Below are 18,188 nucleotides of genomic sequence, written 5' to 3'. Positions count from 1 at the left end.
TCGGTTAGCTTAGGTCTATAAATAGTTGATGTACGGGTCCTAAGAAGATTTAATACACATCCAATACAGCAAACATTTACAATTTCCTTGCAATTTAGTTTCTTCTCGACGGCTTCACTATTTTCTTTTCGGCGAGTTCTTTCGAGTTTGATCAAGGACGTCTCACATTCGAGTGACTTGATTTGCTGGTGAGCATTCATTTACCGAGTAAATTTGAGCTTTTGCATATGAGCGAATCGTTGTTGCTTCGTTCAGATCTATTCAAAAGTTATCGAATTTGTCTAAGCTTTGACTTTGGGCGTATTGCTGTCGTCTCGTTTAGATTAATTCACAATTTATCGGTATCCGCTAGATTTGTAGGTTTTTTCCTATAGTTTTAGTTTTTATCTAATTTATCCAGCGTGAAACACGTTCAATCGGCTAGTTTAACTTGAATTACCAATCAATTTATCATAAAGCTGATTAGATCTGTTTTACGTGTTGCTCTCGAGTAGCTTTATTTAAGTCACACATTCGTGATTTTTATATCGCTCCATGTGCACATCGGCTTAACTTTGCCGATCTGTCATTTTCTGTATCGGTAGTCTTTGCCGGTACGCGCTTGCGCTCGCATTAATTTATCTGCCCGTTTTGTCGCTTTCTGGGATCGGTAGAGCTTTGCCGATACACCTGTGTGAGAGAATTTCGAAATTCTAGCCGATACGCTCTCTAACTTAACGTTTGCCGATTTCTTGTCAATTTACAGGTCAAATGGACTGCCATGCTTGTTTCGTCAGTCTGGGCTTGGCGAACGGTGGTCCTGGGCTTAGTGTGTTGAATTTTGCGTCAACACCCCGCAAGCCATAATCATGGCTGTGCTGACGCTACTCCATTACGCCAAACGACTGTGATAGGGCGAGGCCGCCTGGCGACGGCAGGGCACCCCTCAACGGGTGTGCCGTCCTCGGGTCAGAAGCCGTGCAGGAAAGGACGTGCAGAGGCCATACGGACGAACAGACGGAGAGACGACCAATGAGCCCTGACCGAGTGAGGCAACCATCCCGATTGACCGGGATGGGACTGTTGACGGTGCTTAAGTGCCATTTTCACCCGTCAACTATACTCAATAATAAAGGAAAACTACATGCCTTACTCACATATTTGTATCACTAACCTCGCTCCACAGTTATTTTCGAGTTTTGTACATTTCATATGAGCAAGAACGGAATAAGACAAAAATACGCAGCAGACGCCATACAACTACATAGAATATCGCATCCGGCGTCACCCACTTACAAAGAGGGCCCATCTGGCAGAGCTAACGGGCGCGCCACGCATAATGCACACAAGGAAAGATATCAGGGCCCACATGTCAGCCTGCCAGAGAAGGATGAGGACGAGAGGTGGCCAGGTGGGGCCGGCCGACCCCCTGGGTCGGCCAAACCTGGCCGGCCTCCCGTCCAGGTGCATTTCGAGGAGGAGTCGCCCCCAAGTTTCCTGATTACCTTCCATACATGCATTTGGCAGGAACCGACCTCCACTAGTATAAATAGGGCCCCCTCTCACTCATCTCAACACACACACACACACTTCATTCCATTCTCTCCAAGAAGGCTCTCCTCTCTTTTGCTCTATTAGCTAGGTAGTGGAGGTAGGCTAGTTTCTTCTTTAGCGAGCAAGTCGTCCTCGGGGTCGTTGAGCAATCCTCAGCTCCCGGTATGGCTTTGTATCCGACTTGTCAGACTTCTATTCATAATATAGAGTTATGCCATGGTTGCTTTACTATCTTGATAGTTTATCAATCCATGCTTAGTTCGTTCATGAGTTATGCTATGGTCTTGGTTAGGCCAGATGATCCGGGTACGGATAGAGGTTCGTTGTGCTTTCGGGCTTACTCTAGTGTTTTACTTGTCCATCCGAAGGGTGGGAGACCTGGGGGCACTAGAGTAGTGACTTCATACACGAGCGTGGTGCTCGGGTTTGCGGGATCCTTCGGATATGACCGTGCTCCACGGTGTGACTGGGGTAGACAACAGGTGGTGACAGCCCTGTCCGTCTGGTGTAACAGCTATGTTGCGTTTAGCGTACTCCTCGACGTTCGGGTTCGGTGTAGGAGTTCATGCAAAGAGGTAACGGGACTGGATGTACTTTGGTGCAGGACCTTCTCCCCGCTATCCCATTTTCCTGGCACCTGTAATCCTAACCATGATCTAATATGACCCCAGCTTTGGATAGAAGCACTAGGACACCTAACCTAGCCTAAGCTCCAGCTGACTTAACGTAGGATAGAATAGACCTTTGTTTTGTCATTTCTTTCTTTTATTCCTTCCTCTTGGAGTTTGGCTGTGTGCTGTGTCGCATTACCCTTGCTTATTCTTTATCTGGACTTACCCCTGTTAGAAGATTGCCTATTGCTTGAGGTACAATGTCATGGTTAATATTGAGTACAATACCTTTGTTGCTGCCGTCCTTTGGGACACAAATAAATGACGATACCCTTACTCTCCGGGTGAAATGCTACAATGGTATATCCGTGCGCTTGCGGATCCATCTGTAATCGTATTGATTATACCACGAGAGTGGCACCCCTTGGGTGCAGTTGCTAGGATGGGTTCGGCGCCCTCATTTCTAGTGATTGCACTAAGGACCGTCAACAGGCATTTCTGGCACAGTTGCCGGGGATTAACCATTCCCAGTGATTGTGCTAAGAAATGTCAACAAGCATTTCTGGCGCCGTTGCCGGGGACGGCATGTGAACAAAGATATTGTGCTGATATTAACTTAGGCCTTGTACTCAGGATATAGTCTTTACTCTTTCAGGCTAATGTCACTTTATGTCTTCTTTTATTTTTTATTTGAAAAAAAGACATGGGTAGTGTATGACTGGTTTCTCCCTGCCGGAAAACTACATAGACAATGCAGAGAGGCTTGTGAGAAGGGCATGACCTCGCGTCGTTCCTCCTCTCGCTATCCTCCTAGCACAGGAATCCATTTCGGAAGCACCACTCGTTCTTAAGGCTATGGCTGAAAAGACTCTCCGCGAGTTCTCCGTCCCCTCCACCGACAACGTGGCCACTGGCCCCAACATCAATGTCGGGGACGTGAACTTCGAACTGAAATCAAGCCTCATCAACATGGTGCAGGCTAGCCCATTATGTGGCAAGCCGAATGAGGACGCAAATGCACACTTGCAGAACTTTCTGGAGCTCTGCGACACCGTTGTTATACGGGGTGTCGCTGCAGATGCAATCAAGCTTCGTCTGTTTCCCTTTTCCCTCCTGGGGAAGGCAAAACAGTGGTTTTATAAGGAGAAGGACATCGACACCTGGGCCAAATGCTCCAAGGCGTTCCTCGCAAAATTCTTCCCGTGGGGCAAAACAAATGCCCTTCGTGGAAGAATATCAAGTTTCCAGCATACGGGGATGGAATCCATCCCAAAAGCTTGGGAGAGGCTGCAAGAATACATCCTGGCCTATCCTCACCACGGCATGGACGAGTGGCTCGTCCTACAAAGCTTCTACAACGGGCTCACAATGACATCTCGAGCCAATATTGATGCCACTACTGGAGGAGCCTTCCTCGACCTGCCAAATCCAAAGCATTGGTTGAGAAGATGGTCTCCAATCAAGGGTGGAGCGATGAACGACTCCAACCCCGCACCAAGGGCATGCATACAACCTAATCAAGAAGACAGATATGATTGCCACGAAACTGGACCTCCTAATCAAGAAGATGGAGGAAGGGAGCAAACAACGGATCCATGCTCCTGTTTACGCCATGGGTTCACACTTCACGAGCGAAGTCTGTGGTAACGATAGACATTCGGGGAACGACTGCCCCGAAACCTGTGAAGACTGCGCCTACCTCAACAATAACAACAACAACGGGTACCGTCCACTACAAGGAGGCCAGGGGTGGAACCAACCACGTCCACTATTCCAGGGAGGTAACAACTATAATCCTTCTTACAATTTGAATTTCAATTCGAACCAACCTCCCTTGAGAGATCTTGTTCTTGGCCAAGTAAAAATTAACGAAAATATAAATAAAAAGCTTTTGGCCAATGACAAATCCCTGGAAAATTTAAATGTTAAGCTTGAAACTTTGTCGTCAATGCTTAAAAATCAGTTAAGTTTCAATAAAATGATCAAAACCCAGCTTGCACAAATAGCTGCTGCTTTACCTGCTGTTGAGAGCGGGAAGATCCCGGGGCAACCCGAGACTCCCGTAGAAAATGTCAGCATGGTGTCTACCGGACGGGGTAACTCGTCCCGAAGGCCACCACGCAATAACCATATAGGTAGGTACACTCCCCCAAGGAACGACGTCTGGGATGGCATGGCGGCAGCTGTGCAAGAAGATCCAGGGGTCCCCATGATCAGCTGCTCAATCTACATCAAACATTTCGAGCGATGCCTTTACTATCTGGGGGCAAGCATAAACATAATGCCCAAGGTAATATATGAAGCGCTTGAATACCTTGCTCTTTCCTCAACAACTATGCTCGTACAGCTTGCAGACTCAACCATTCGGTATCCAGAAGGGATAGCCGAACACATTTTCGTACGAGTACGAGACTCCTTCGTCCTTGCTGACTTTGTGGTAATGGATATGGAGTACGAGACTCCTTCGTTCTTGGGCGACCTTTTCTAAGGTCCGCCAAGGTAAGGATCGATGTCGGAAAAGGAGAAATCCATTTCCGCGTCGAACGAGAGGACATGTTTTTCAGGTTTAAGAAGAGGAAAGAGCAGCGCTTCATGATCCAACAAGACAGTGAAGGGCAAGCACTCTGGGGTGCACCAAGACCCCAGCCAGAACACCAACCCTCCACACCCAAAAGAAAGAAGAAAGCAAAGAAGGTGTGGCGGAAGGTCGAGAGTTCGGCCTCGTCTAGTTCTCCAGGACGAGCCGATGAATGGTAAGTACGGTGGAGAAAAGTCGTGCACGTCGGACTTAAAACGACGCACCCTTGCCAAAGGTAAATTGGTATTTATCTCATATTTGTTTTTCCGCCTTTTCAAATTTTCTTTGCACCTTATTTGATTTCTCCACTGCATGTTTGAAATTTTCAAATTGTTTTCTGCATGCTAGAATTTTACTAGCACTTTTTCCTTTTCACAAAAATACCAAAAATATTTTCTGAGTTTTAAAATCCTTTGGAAAAAAATAATTTGGACATCTTTTCGAGCAAACTTTTGGCCGTGCACCATATTTTCGAAGTTTATAATCGTTGAGGAAGCAACAAGCCAAAAGGGGGCACCAGGGGGCCCACCCTGGGGCCAGCCGACCCCACAGGTCGGCCGACCTAGGGCCAACGGCTCCTGGGCCCCACCTTCTCCAACGGCTTCCTGACCGTTGTGCCTGGTTTCTCCTCAGGTGCACTTGCCCGGATTCTTTAAATAGAGGCCGAGAGAGGGGTGATGAGCTCTCATGCTCACTCTCTTCACTCTCACTCCCTCTCACACATTCTTGCTTGGGTTTCCATTGGATTTTGGCTCAAGTTTGATTGCAAGAACACTCTCTCTCATTTCTTTGCTGCAAGATTGTCTACGCATTTGGAGGAACAACTTTCGGGTAAGAGTTTCATTTTCATTTCACTAACGTAACCCGAATCGAGTTGTTCTCGTTCGTTCTTGTTCGTTCTTGTTGCAAGCATGAGAGGTGCAGGACGTAAGATCTCCGGAGCTCTCATCATTCCCCCGAACCTGCACCAACACCAACCACGATGGACTATGAGCAAGATGAACAAGAAGAACAGTTCGAGGAGCAAGCTGCAGAACCGCAAGCCGAGGACATGGAGATAGATGAGGATGATGCACCATACCTTGACTTGCGAGATGACCGCGAGCGTCAAGCCTACGCCATGATCAAGAATCGAAGCTTTGGTCATACCAGAGCCTTCGATCCGGACCTTCTCGAGAAAACAGGTATGGACGTTGACGTCACTCGTGTTTGGCATGCGGTTATGAGATGGTTTTGTGCCGGTTTAGGAGAATGGTTCTCATCTCCTCACCATCCAGTTTCTTTGCACTCTTCGGGAGGTGGACGATGGTGTTTCTTTCCAACTTTTTGGAGTTGAACGCTATTTTAATTGGAGAAATTTCAATCACCTCCTTGGTTTTAGCGCGCGCTTGCCGGTTTCCCTTGCAAAAGCTTACCGCGGTTTTGATCGACACGAGTTTTGGGGTTTGACTTCGGGTCAAGTTGTTCATGGCAAATTTGCACCTCGGTGCAATGACATTCAAAATCCGACTCTTTGTTTGATGCACAAGTGGGTGGCTATCACTCTCTTTCCAAGAGATGATCCACGACCAGTGTGGAATGATGAGTTGATCATATTATACGCCATGGTCAACAAGATCCGAATCTCCCCCGCACAAGCAATGGTTAAGCAATGGCTCACAAATTTTCGGATGACGGGTCCTATTGAATGCACTTCTTTGGTTACCCGCATCGCTTCAAACATGGGAATCTTAGATGAGAGCCCCGTTCCCTTCATTGAGGAGCCACGAGTTATGATCGATGAGGCGTACTTGGTTCAAGGTCACACACTCAAGAAAGGCCCGGATGACTCCTTGATTTTCTTTTCGCTGGGTTATGCAAATGAAATTCCGTTGCCAAACGCTGGATATCACTTGTATAATTGTCGTTCGCTAACCATCCCTCTTGTTCCACCTTCGCCTAAGAAAACCAACCTGAGGAAGCTCCTCGACTCCCGACCGACGAAGCGAGACCCCCCAACTGACAAGAACAGAGAACTCCTAGCGGGAAAGAACACCACGATAGAGATATGTAACTAGGGGGGTCCCACCTTGAAGTATAAAAGGGGGATCCCTCTCACATAGAAAAAGGATTGAATAGTTCACTGCTTGAAAGCTTGTAAGCTCCCCTCCAACTTTGAGCACCTGGGCACGAGCAATAGAGCAAGAGAACCACCCCCCATACTGGACATAGGGCATTTCCGGCCCGATCTAGTCTAAATCCCTTGAGTCATTGTGTGCTAGACCATTCTGATCCAATGCGTGAGAAACGAGCAATCGAGTAGTTTATTTGTTGGCCATTTTCGGAACCGACAGATTGGCACCGTCCGTTGGGAGCGCTTCGCGCGTTCATCGCTTCGGCAATCGGATAGTTTCCTTCACCCCCACTGCCGCTCCAGCAGCGAGCCAGGGCAAGATGATTCGCTTTGGCACTCTGGTGTTCCCCGCGATCCCTCGCGATGGATTGTGGGCGCCTCCACCCTTCCAGCCGTCCCAGAGCTTCTGCTTTGGGAGCCTGGAGTTCATCACCGACCAGCTCAGTACCCTCCGCCTCCAGGAGGAGGAGGCCACCCCGGCAGCCCCAGAGGATCCAGAGGAGCTACCTCCTCCACCTCCCAAGCCATCAGGCTAAGGCGCCACCGGACACTCTGCCGGCGCATCAAGAAGCGCAGTCCGTCGTGGCCTACCCGCGCGGTGCTTCGACTCATCATGCTCACAATGGCTTCCAACCCGGCTGCCGAAGACGTCGACTTAGTCCTCTAGTCTCTGGCCAACGTCTCGCAGCAGCTCGCCGGCGGATCTCCGCTGCCTCCGCAATGCTCGCCCCTCGGGCCGCTCGTGTTCGGCCTAGCGAACTCCGCGAGCTCCTACGTTTGGGAGTCGTGCAATGTAACGACCCGGCCCGGGATAACGGTTAAGATCTACTCTTCAAGTTGAGTAAACCACACATACTAATTAATCCTCTTGCGCTTTCGTCCTCGCTTCGCGCAAAAAGGATCGATCCGGAATTAATTAGCTTCCCGTGACTCGGTATTTAAATTGGTCTGGCTCTCAATCGGTTTTCAGTATGGGACAATTCCCGCGGGTGAACAGTGTTGCGACGCTACAGTACCTGACGTGCTGCAGTACTCGAGCTGCAGTACCGACATCAGGCCCAGCCCAATTCGGCTACAGTACCCGAGCTACAGTACCCCGTCTGCTACAGTACCGGCCCAACACTGTTCCCCTCGACGTCCCCGTCGAGTACCAGACCAACCTAAATACCAGGATCTCCTCTCTTGGCCACGTCCCATACGTCTAGTGCTAACGGTCCCATGTGCCACGTCCGTGCGTCCAGTGCCAACAGTCCCTGTGCGACGTCCATGCCTCGCAAACGCCCGTCCACATGCCTTGGCATCTGCGCCCCCACGCGCCCGTGCTCATGCCCGCGCACTTCTGATACCACTGTAACGACCCGGCCCGGGATAACGGCTAAGATCTACTCTTCAAGTTGAGTAAACCACACCTACTAATTAATCCTCTTGCGCTTTCGTCCTCGCTTCGAGCAAAAAAGATCGATCCGGAATTAATTAGCTTCCCGTGACTCGGTATTTAAATTGGTCTGGCTCTCAGTCGGTTTTCAGTATGGGACAATTCCCGCGGGTGAACAGTGTTGCGACGCTACAGTACCCGACGTGCTACAGTACTCGAGCTACAGTACCGACATCAGGCCCAGCCCAATTCGGCTACAGTACCCCGTTTGCTACAGTACCGGCCCAACACTGTTCCCTTGGGCTGTTACATGCAAGGCCATGCGTGAGCATCAGTCCATGATGCAGTTCGTGGGCATGACGGTGAGCTGCCTCGCCTCCATCCACAACCTCTTGTGCGACGAGGACCCCTTGAGTGACGCCTCCAGCACATGGGACAACTATCTCGGCGGCTCGTCGACGCCAAGGCGCATCTGCGCGATGCCGACCGCGCCGCGCGATCCACCGCCACCGGTGGCGGAACCGTCCAATACGACGTACACCCCTCCGGATCACCGCGCGCAGGCGCTCGCCAACACGCAGGCTCACGCCAATGAGCTCCGCGCGCCGCCAGGGCAGGCGCCTCCACCAGCGAACCTTCCTCCCCGACCTCACTCCGAACTGAAGGGGGGAAACCCCGTCGGGGTTGCCCGCCAGCGGGCACACGGGGTCCACTGCAACATCTTCAACGAAGCCCGCATGCAGCTTCCGTAGGAGTTCCGTGTGGGCCAGAACATCGCCGCGGCGGCAATCCTCCTGCAGGCACTCCGCGAGCCGTACGACCCGGCGCAGCAGGACCTCCAACACAAGGTCAGGCACTTGGTGGAACTCGCCGCGGTCCCGAAGGCTGAGAGTTCCTCGCTACACCGCCGCCAAGCAGCCTCATGCCCGGCTAGTGGTCAGGAACACCCACGTCGAGACCTTTCTGCAATGCAGCAAGCCCCACCGAGGACGCTGCTACCAATGGTGCACCGGCCCTAGCGCCCGCACCAGGTCTGCTTCCGCTGAGGTCGCCAGTCCGTGGCCGTATCGGGCCTGGCTACGACGCGCGGAGTGTGATCTGCGGAAGGCGGCAGGCGTGGCACGATGCTGATGTCGATCGCGCAGCCGTTTGCGCGGAAGATGCGCAAGCATATGCTCTACACCCCGAGTTCTTACCGCTCCGGTGCTGGGGCCGCCCGTGCGACCCCGATATCGACCTGGATCGAAGCCCGAGCCCGGACCCTTCGGGACCATGTTGTTGGTGGAGAGTGCCTCCGGATCGAACGAACACTACAACAGTGAGGGAAGAGCGCACCCGGCGAAGAGAACAAGACAAGACCAAACACGAAGGCTTCACACAATCAGGCAGAATTCTCTCCATCTATTCAATGTGTCCCATCAATGTACAATGATCCGGTTATTTATAGGTGACGATTCACCTACCAATCCCCGTAATTTACACTGTAATGCCCTCCAACAACTATATTCCTAGAACATTCCAAGAACAAGGCCGTATTTTTACTGATAATGCAATGTTTAACCAACTTACTAATTAGCCAATTCACAAGAGGTAAGCTCTGAACAAAAAGCAATTTAAATTTTGCTGTTGTACCTAAAGCGGTTAGCTGAAATGTATTGTTTTGCTTAATCCGAAATAATATTGTTGCTTAATGAGAAAAAAGTTGCATGCAACACATATGCACTAAGCGACAAAATGCGTAAATATTTCTAAATTGCTTTGTGTGAACATTTTAAATGCTAGCTAGATAGTATTTAAATGCCTATTAAAATTCACTAAAATGCTAATGATGAACATGCATGCAATCAGATTCAGGTCTGCAAGATAAAAAAAACTGCCATGCAGAAATGGGAAATGCCAATGACCATGCAGAAATAGCCAAAAATGCATGCAGAAAAATAGACTCAGGAAAAAAGGGGATGGATGAATGTGAGTTTAATCTAGAAAGGAACTGGAAAATAAAAGAGATCAAGAAGGCCGTTTGTTGATGCCACGAACATATCACATTGCTTCTCCATAACATAAAAAATGGAACATCCACAAATTGCAGGATGAACATGATCCTAAATAATTATAATTTAAAAATTCAGATTTCACACTAGGTGATGGTTTATTTGTCTAGTACCACACAATAGGTAAGAAAAAATCTATGTCGATTATTGAAATGGTGACAACACAGCCGACGATCCCAATTCATAAGAACTGAACATCACATGGCATACATCTATTTGGGATGAAAAATAAAATAATCTCATGCAATCACATTAACTAGGACCCTTTCTATCAGTACATACCAATACAAAACGTGATGGATAGGGATAAAGCAAGTTATGATATAAAACAGCAAAATAACAATCCAAGAACCAAGGTGAGATGTTCATTTCTCTTGTAGAAATATACACATGAAAATGCTAAATCAGACCAGAAAAAATGCTGAAACTAAAATGAATAACTTACATGTTCATTTAGGATAAGTTGTCTACATAGCATTTTTGTGGCTCCAGGTAAAGACTTATGCAAACCTCAGCCCCTCAGCCGACTCTAGTTCTCTTAACAATTTATTTTCATAGAAGAATAAGTATGTGTGCTTAAGCAATTACATTAAAAGAGGTAAGCATATATTTATTCAGAGTTATTGAACATGTAAGACATGTTCAGAAATACTTGTCAAAAAAACAAGACATGTTCAGAAATAGCATGTAAGACAGCAAAACTTAGCTGATTTTTATAGTGGTGAAGTTGCTGTCATCAAACAAAGTGAAAAGTTTAAAAGCTTGTGCTTAGTTTTACATGTGGGGAGCCTAAAAACTGATGTTGTCCTAAAAAGGCAATTCAAAGCTTAAACGCTAAGCTGCTGATTTGCTAATCCAAAACAGAGATAAAGGTTTGTGGAACGATGTAGGCTGACGAACAAAAAGGTGTAGCTATTATTGTGTCAATCCAACCAAATAAGAGCTACAAAATAATTAGAACTAATCTAGTATGCCGAGTAGCATATTGCAAAATCTACACAAAATTGATATGCAAATCATATCAAATGGGAGCAAAAAAACACATTAGAAGTACCCATAAATTAGCCAACACATAAATGGTACTTTGCCTAATTAATAAAATATTATTGCCTGTCTATGATCAGGTTAATGCCTGTGCTAAAATACAAAAAGTTGCTTAGTATACAGTGTGGAACATATTTCGAAAATGATCCCAGCAATGAGGTAGCTCACCTACGATTCATGGCCACAATGTTTACCCAGAATGATCCAAGCACGTGCTCTACTGATGGCTGCAAAAAACCAAACCGGGGATGATCACACGAGTATCCTACTCCCTGACCATCTCCAAAAAACAAACACCACGCGAAACCCCCCAAATCAAAACCTCGACCGGACACACAGGATGCCAATGAAACCTCATTAGATAACTAAAGCATTAGTTATCTACTATTTGGCAAAAATGCTTATTGCAAAGTACTGAAAATGCTTCTACTATTTGATAAAAATGCCTAGTGCAAAGTACTGAATGCTTATGACCATAAAGAGGATTGGGTTTGCGCCCCCGCAGCCACTGCTTCCTCTGCCAGCTGCAGACCAAGCGTTAGCAGCTCCTCCTCACGCCTGTAGCACGGCCTCCACACCCACAAGCAGGCCTGCTCCCCCACGCATGACTCCTGAGATGCCCGCAGCCCGAACCCGTGCCGCCGCAGCACGCCCGTGCCTCGCCGCCGGATCACCGCCCGCGCGCGCGTCGCCTTCCTGGCCTCTTCAGCGTCGTCTCGCTCCGCTGCGGAACCCGTGCCGCGTCGCTCTCCTGGCCGGCTGGCCTTTGACCCTGAGATCGGCTTCGCGCTAGCACGGCTGCCTTGAGGATGAGCATGCACGCCCAGGCGAGGTCGGCCGGGCTTCCTCGTCGACCACGTCGATCTCGGCATCCATGACGAACTTGGCCGGATCCTTGCGACGGGCCACCGTGAAGCCCAGGAACGCAGGGGCACCGCCTCGCCCCTGGGGTCCGCCGCCGCGCCCGTGCTAGGATGCCGCACGCCCTCGCCGGGGCCGCCCCAGAAGGTGCTACCATGAGGCCGCCGTGCGCCCTCGCCGCGGCTCGGCCCAGGAGATGCCGCTGGGACAGAAGAAAGGGATGGATGGGCAAAACATGAGAGCCACAGGTGCGTAAGGATAAGGTTGCTGGGAGCTCGTGGGAGAGAAAAAAATGAATGTGGAGAACAAGAGAGCCACAAGGTGGTGGCCTGCAATTAATTGCGATTGCGTGGGACATCGAGTAGCCTGTTGCTGGCTGCGACCGTAAAGATGAGCCAAATTACAGCCAGTTAGGAATAAGTCATTACTTAAGTTTTTGAAAATATAGCTATCAAAAGTGAATGGAGAAAGTAACGGTTAAAAGAAGAAGAACGGAAAGGCTCAGGTACGTACGAAGCATCCAACAAATTAAAACCTTTTAGAAGTTAGATAACTGCGAAGTTTGCACTGATGGTGCACTTTATTATGAACGGCTGTTCACTGAATTCGATCATACGTGACATTTCTGCACTGGCATGCGAACGAAAGGGGGATCGCCTCGCGCTGAAGCAGCAGCGGCGTGGACGGCAGGCTGGCTCCCGATCGAGCCCTCGGCGAGGCGGCGACGCCACCGACCGGTCGATCGATCAGGCGGGGCGCAGGCTGTGGCGCATCGCGGCCTCCCACACGACGTCGATGCGGTCGACGTCGATGGCGCCGACCTCGTGGCCCTCGTACCCCTCCAGGAAGTGCACGACGCCTCCCGCGTGGCACGCGTGCACCACGCCGCGCCCCAGGGTGTACTGCACCAAAAAAAGGGAAAGAGATCGAACCCATCGGTGGTCAGCACGGCGCGCGGCGATCGCGCGCGCGAGGCGGACAGGCAGCTGGTCGGTGGCCGCGTGGCCGTGGCCGGTCTTAGTCTTACCTCGCAGACGCCGAGGCCCTGGACGTCGTCGGGCAGGCGCATGGCGGCGAGCCCGCCGTAGGTGCAGTCCCGGCGGAAGCGGAGGATGGGCGGCACCACGAACTGGTGGAAGTGCGTGCCCGCCGGCGCCCACAGCTGCTGCCGCGGCGACAGCCACTTCCCCGCGATCCACGTCTGCGCGCATGCATCATTCGCATTTGGTTGGGCCAAAAACCTCGCTCCAAATCAATCTAGCACGCAGACCGCCAGAATTGGCCTGACCAAACTCACTCACCTTGCAGTGCAGGGCCGACCGGCACTCGGTGACCCGGACCAGGTACTGCTGGTACTCCGGCGGCGCCTCCTCCTGGATCTTCTGGAACCTCTCCTCCGACGCCGTCAGCATCTGCACGCGCGCCCATCATCATCAGAAATTCAGAATTGCTCGCCGCCGCCGGCATGAACGGACTTGCATCCGGCTGCTAATTAACGCTACAGTAATAGGGACCCTACCATGACGCGGACCTTCCTCCGGCAGAGGTAGAGCGCGATGGCGCGGCCGAGCTTGGAGGTGGCGCCGGTCAGGAACACCTCCGCCGTGCCCTCGGGGATCTCCCGCAGGATCACCGCCGCCGTGAGCGTGTTCCCGTGGACGACGCGCACCCGCAGGCCCGGGTGATTCGCCACGAACAGCGTGCCCCCGCCGTTCAGCGCCTCGTTCTGCACACGCACACGCGAACGAACCTCGTTGCTGCTGGCTCATGTACGTCGATCTCTCAATGCAAATAAAGCGACCGATCTAGGTGCGATCGACGAGTGCTGCACGCACAGACCTTGTTGAGCGCCCCGAGGCCGACCACCTTGACGCCCATCTTGTCGGCCCTCAGGATGGCCTCCTCGATCTGCTTGTTGATGCCATCTTTCGCGAACGGCAAGAAGTACTGCAAGCAATGCAGAAACAATCACATCGTCGTAGCCAGGCAACATCCAAGAGATTAACAGGGCTGTTGCTGAGAATGCATGCTGCAGCAGGTAGGGTACCCTGGCAATACCTGGAAGCCGTACCTGGGGACGACCCAGGTCTGGAACAGCCGCCCCCGGAGCCTGTAGAAGTAGACGACGAAGGTCTTGGACCACGCCCACATCGCGAGCATGATCACGAACGCGCTGGGCCAGTGCACCAGGGCCGCCGGCGTGGTGCGGTACGGCAGCGAGGCGTAGCTCCTGCTCGTCAAACTGTTGTGCAGGGACGCCGTCACATCCACGAGGTGGATCAGGAACACGAAGTCGGGGATCTCGTCGGTCCCTGCGCGAGCGTAGCCAAGAGACGCCATGCATGCATGAGCCGGCACATTATCTTTTCTTAAGATGATCCATGTATACTTATTAGCATATCCAGGATTTTGAGTACGGTTTTAAATCGCCGGCTGCCGTTATGGAGTTTAGCGGGCTAAATGCCATAGCAGTTACCCTTCTTAGCAGCCGCTATAGCCGGCTATTTAGAACTTTTATTTTGAGTTAGGGTGGTCTAACTTGATTAATAATGTGTCTTACGATCCAACATAGCATAAAAGTCAACAATTAAGTTTAAGATATGCAAAGATGTTAGATTGTTTAACGAATAACTTTTATACTTGCACCTTGTACCATAACATCATAGGTCAACGTGCAAGAAAAGGTGAACGTTTTAGAAACCGCTACTAAATGCCAATGCTAGTGTCAAACTGGGCATAGCTCAGCTGATAATTAAGATTACTTGTGGTAAATCTGTCCAGTTCTCAAATTAGCACATGTGTTCGTATTTTTCTACGTTTATTCTAAAATTTAACCGGCGTTATTTGCTTCATATATGCTTTGATATGTCATACATCATGTCTACTATACCTAGAAGTCCAAATTCTTCATCTTCTGCTTGAGCTTATACTAGTTAACTTTTTTATCTGGAAAATTGAACACATACAAGTTCAGTGGTTGCTTCTCGTGATCTTAAATTGTTAGATACTGCGATCCTGTGTTTACGTGTAATGCAAACACATGGCAGGAAATTCCGCTACCGGAGAATAAAGCTGGTTTGACCAGTCAAGAGGAAATTCCGCTACCGGAGAATAAAGTTGATACGTTTCCCTTATATTATTGGCACAGAACAAGGACCTTTCGAGAGGTCAAGCGGTGAATGAAGCGATTATTTCTCATAGGAATCTATGTCATCCTTTCATAAACTGATTGAGTCAATCATTTTGGATTCAGCTACTCAAGTTCTTGCAGCTTACCTGCGCTGTTTCTTTTCTGCAGCTCCCAGGACTTGTCATTCAGTGTTCCACCGAACAGATCAAATAATGGCATAAACAGACAGAAGTTGCTGTCCTTATCGGTGTGGTGAATGGTATGGTATCTGGACCAAGTAAAAAACATGCGGACAAAAATCAGTAGCAAATTCACCGAGTTTTTATTTTCTTTGCATAAAAAATAAAAGAGGAGCATGCTGCATCTTGTTTTTCGCATGCCACCAAATACCCTCTCTAGTCGGATAGGCGTGCAGCCAGCCAATTGCTGACACGAGGAGCTCTCGGAAAGACTCGTTTACCCGCTACCTGATATCTGTCTACCCACTCGATCCATCCGTGATTTGTGTTCGTGTTCTTCAATGCAAGATTAACGATCCCCGCCGCCATTTCAATTTCTTCTTTTTGACGGCGGCCCGAAAGCGACCAATGCAAGTATGATGGTGGAGAATGCATGGTGTGAACTCTGACAGTTCAGTTCTGATCTGAGGAGGTGCTCACGTCGGGGTGGCGATGAGGTATCTGGCCGCCGGGACGGTCTGGAAGAGCCAGCCGGGGAACACCTCGACGTTGCAGTGCCCCATGGCCCTGAGGAAGTCGAACGCCAGGGTGTAGCCGAAGACGAGCCAGGCGGAGCCGAGCCCCGCCGCGCAGGCGGCCGCGACGGGCACTGCCATGAGCGCGCTGATGGCCAGGATCTCAAGCGGCGTCGCGAACCCAGCTGCGTCGATCGATCGAGATCGTCAAGAGATTGTAGGCATTGCTGAGCAGGATCCGGTTTGCAGAGAAGTAGAAGTTCTCCGAGAGGCCATCGGTCAGCGTGGTTACCCGAGTAAGGCTGGAGGATTCTGCTGGAGTGGTGGAGGGAGTGGTAGTCCGCGAAGAGGCGGCCTGTGTGCAGGGTCCTGTGCAGCAGGTAGAAGAGGGGCTCCGTGGCCGCGACGTGGAGCAGGAGCGCCGCGGCCGCGCCCCGCGCGTCCCAGGGAGGGAGCTGCCTCAGGGAAGGGAAGGCGTACACGGCCGCGGCCGCCAGCCAGAACTGCAGGATCAGGAAGTTGTCCCTGCAAGCGCGCACACATCCAGGCATCCACAACCATGAGAACCGCCAAGAAGCAAGGGACTGGCCACTGGTGAGCGCACGGCGGCGTTCTAGCTCTAGGCCTCTAGCTCGGCTCGATCCTGCTTACCAGTGCCACTCCTTGTCGATCTGCTGGAAGTCGACGCCGTCCCGGGCGATGACGCGGCGGCGGTTGAGGAAGAGCATGTTGGTGAAGATGGCCCAGAGGCGGTAGGTCGCCGCCCGGAGGAAGAAGAGGAGGGAGAGGAGGAAGCACCAGTGGTCCGGGCTCGCGCGCTCCCACGCCCTGCCGCCCGCGGCCTTGGCCACCAGCGGCCCGCACAGCAGGTACTGCGGCGAGTGCACAGCCAGACCAGAAACAAGCAGGCAGGTCAGAGTCAGAGAAAAACCCAACAAATCAGGGACGGCGCGGCGGCGATCGATCGAAGGTGCACGCGGATAATAAAGGCAGAGATGCAGCGGCAGGAGCAGCCACTCGTGTGTCCTCGTGCATGCCTTGTAGGTGCCCAGGTTCTCCCATGGCCAGGAAGCCAGTGGCGCCCCCATGCTTGTCGAGCCTCCTCGCTTGCTGGTTGCTGGCTATGGAGGTCAAGTCGGAGCTAGCGGAGGAGGTTGTGGGCTTGTGGCTGCGGCTACTCGCGCGCTCGTAAACCCCTCCCCGCCTATGCGCGTGACGTTGGCGTGTGAATTATAGGATCAGGAGGAGCTCGACCGATGGATCGAGATCGATGCAAAATCTAGGGATATATTGCGGAGCAGATGATGGAGACGCTTTCCAACCAACCGCGCGCTGTGAGCGAACATCTATCAGGCCATGCGCAGGGAGCATGGATTCCATGTGTGTTCAAGCTTCGGCTAGCCGCATCAGCCCGTACGTGGCCTGTGGACCGAAGGGGAGTGATTCCAATCAAAATTTGGTTTTGGACATCTGCGATGGAACATATCAGGTGCAAATCAATCTCTCCGTGCAAACTACAAAAACTTCAATCTGAGTCATTAGATCAACATATAAAGAGTATGGGGGATTGGATAATTTTATAATCTGAACCCGCTCTTAGATTGAATAATCACATTTTTGCAAATCCTCCCTCCCACCTCTCTGCGCCTCTTTCCTTAGATGTTGATCTAATGGTCCATATTGAAGTTTTTATAATTTGCACGAAAAAATTGGTTTGCACTTGATATGTTTCCCTGCGGCAAAGTATAACATGTGGGCGGAGTATATGGGCTATCGATGTCGTCCTCGAAAGGGAGCAGTGGTACTGCTGCCGGCAAAGTGACGAAGACCAATGAGATGGACGAATGAGCTCACCAGCCACCGCGTGCAAAAGAGTGATGCAAGTCTACGTACATATTAGGGAAAAATACAAATTGTACCCTCAAGTATGCCAAATTCCGGATAACCATATAAATTATTTCTTGGTTCAATTTACCCCTAAACTATATCAATCGATCCAAGCTATCCTTTAATAAGATTTATCTTTTTTATTTATCCTTGTACATGCAAAGTCATAAGTTAAAAATTTGCAGGGCATCATAATATATTTTAGAAAATATATCAAGAATTTCTTATCATTATTTTGATAGAGTATGATATTTAATAATACATTAACCCATATGATACAAAGTTATAGAAAAATAATGATGAAAATTTAT

The 18,188-nt window shown here is 50.3% G+C and overlaps 1 protein-coding gene and 1 long non-coding RNA gene across 2 annotated transcripts; both read right to left on the bottom strand.

The window, feature by feature from the left end:
- Window positions 1-9,582: 9,582 nt before the first annotated feature.
- LOC120712501 lies at window positions 9,583-12,479 on the bottom strand. The gene is made up of 2 exons (XR_005690911.1): window positions 11,780-12,479; window positions 9,583-11,532 (listed from the first exon to the last, which is right to left on the bottom strand). It is a non-coding gene; the product is annotated as an uncharacterized LOC120712501 (long non-coding RNA).
- Window positions 12,480-12,716: 237 nt separating this feature from the next.
- On the bottom strand, window positions 12,717-17,327 carry LOC120712500 (very-long-chain aldehyde decarbonylase GL1-1-like). Its single transcript, XM_039998286.1, has 10 exons — window positions 16,642-17,327; window positions 16,283-16,515; window positions 15,956-16,175; window positions 15,443-15,564; window positions 14,225-14,478; window positions 14,006-14,113; window positions 13,686-13,892; window positions 13,468-13,578; window positions 13,194-13,367; window positions 12,717-13,068 (listed from the first exon to the last, which is right to left on the bottom strand). Exons 1-10 carry the CDS (start codon window positions 17,076-17,078, stop codon window positions 12,913-12,915), a joined length of 2,022 nt encoding a protein of 673 aa, XP_039854220.1. The 5' UTR covers window positions 17,079-17,327; the 3' UTR covers window positions 12,717-12,912.
- Between the last annotated feature and the right edge of the window lie 861 nt (window positions 17,328-18,188).

This window comes from Panicum virgatum, chromosome 6K, assembly GCF_016808335.1.
Source record: "Panicum virgatum strain AP13 chromosome 6K, P.virgatum_v5, whole genome shotgun sequence".
Lineage (NCBI taxonomy): Eukaryota > Viridiplantae > Streptophyta > Magnoliopsida > Poales > Poaceae > Panicum > Panicum virgatum.
Note: the sequence above shows the minus strand (reverse complement) of the source record. Positions and strands in the feature narration are given on the sequence as shown.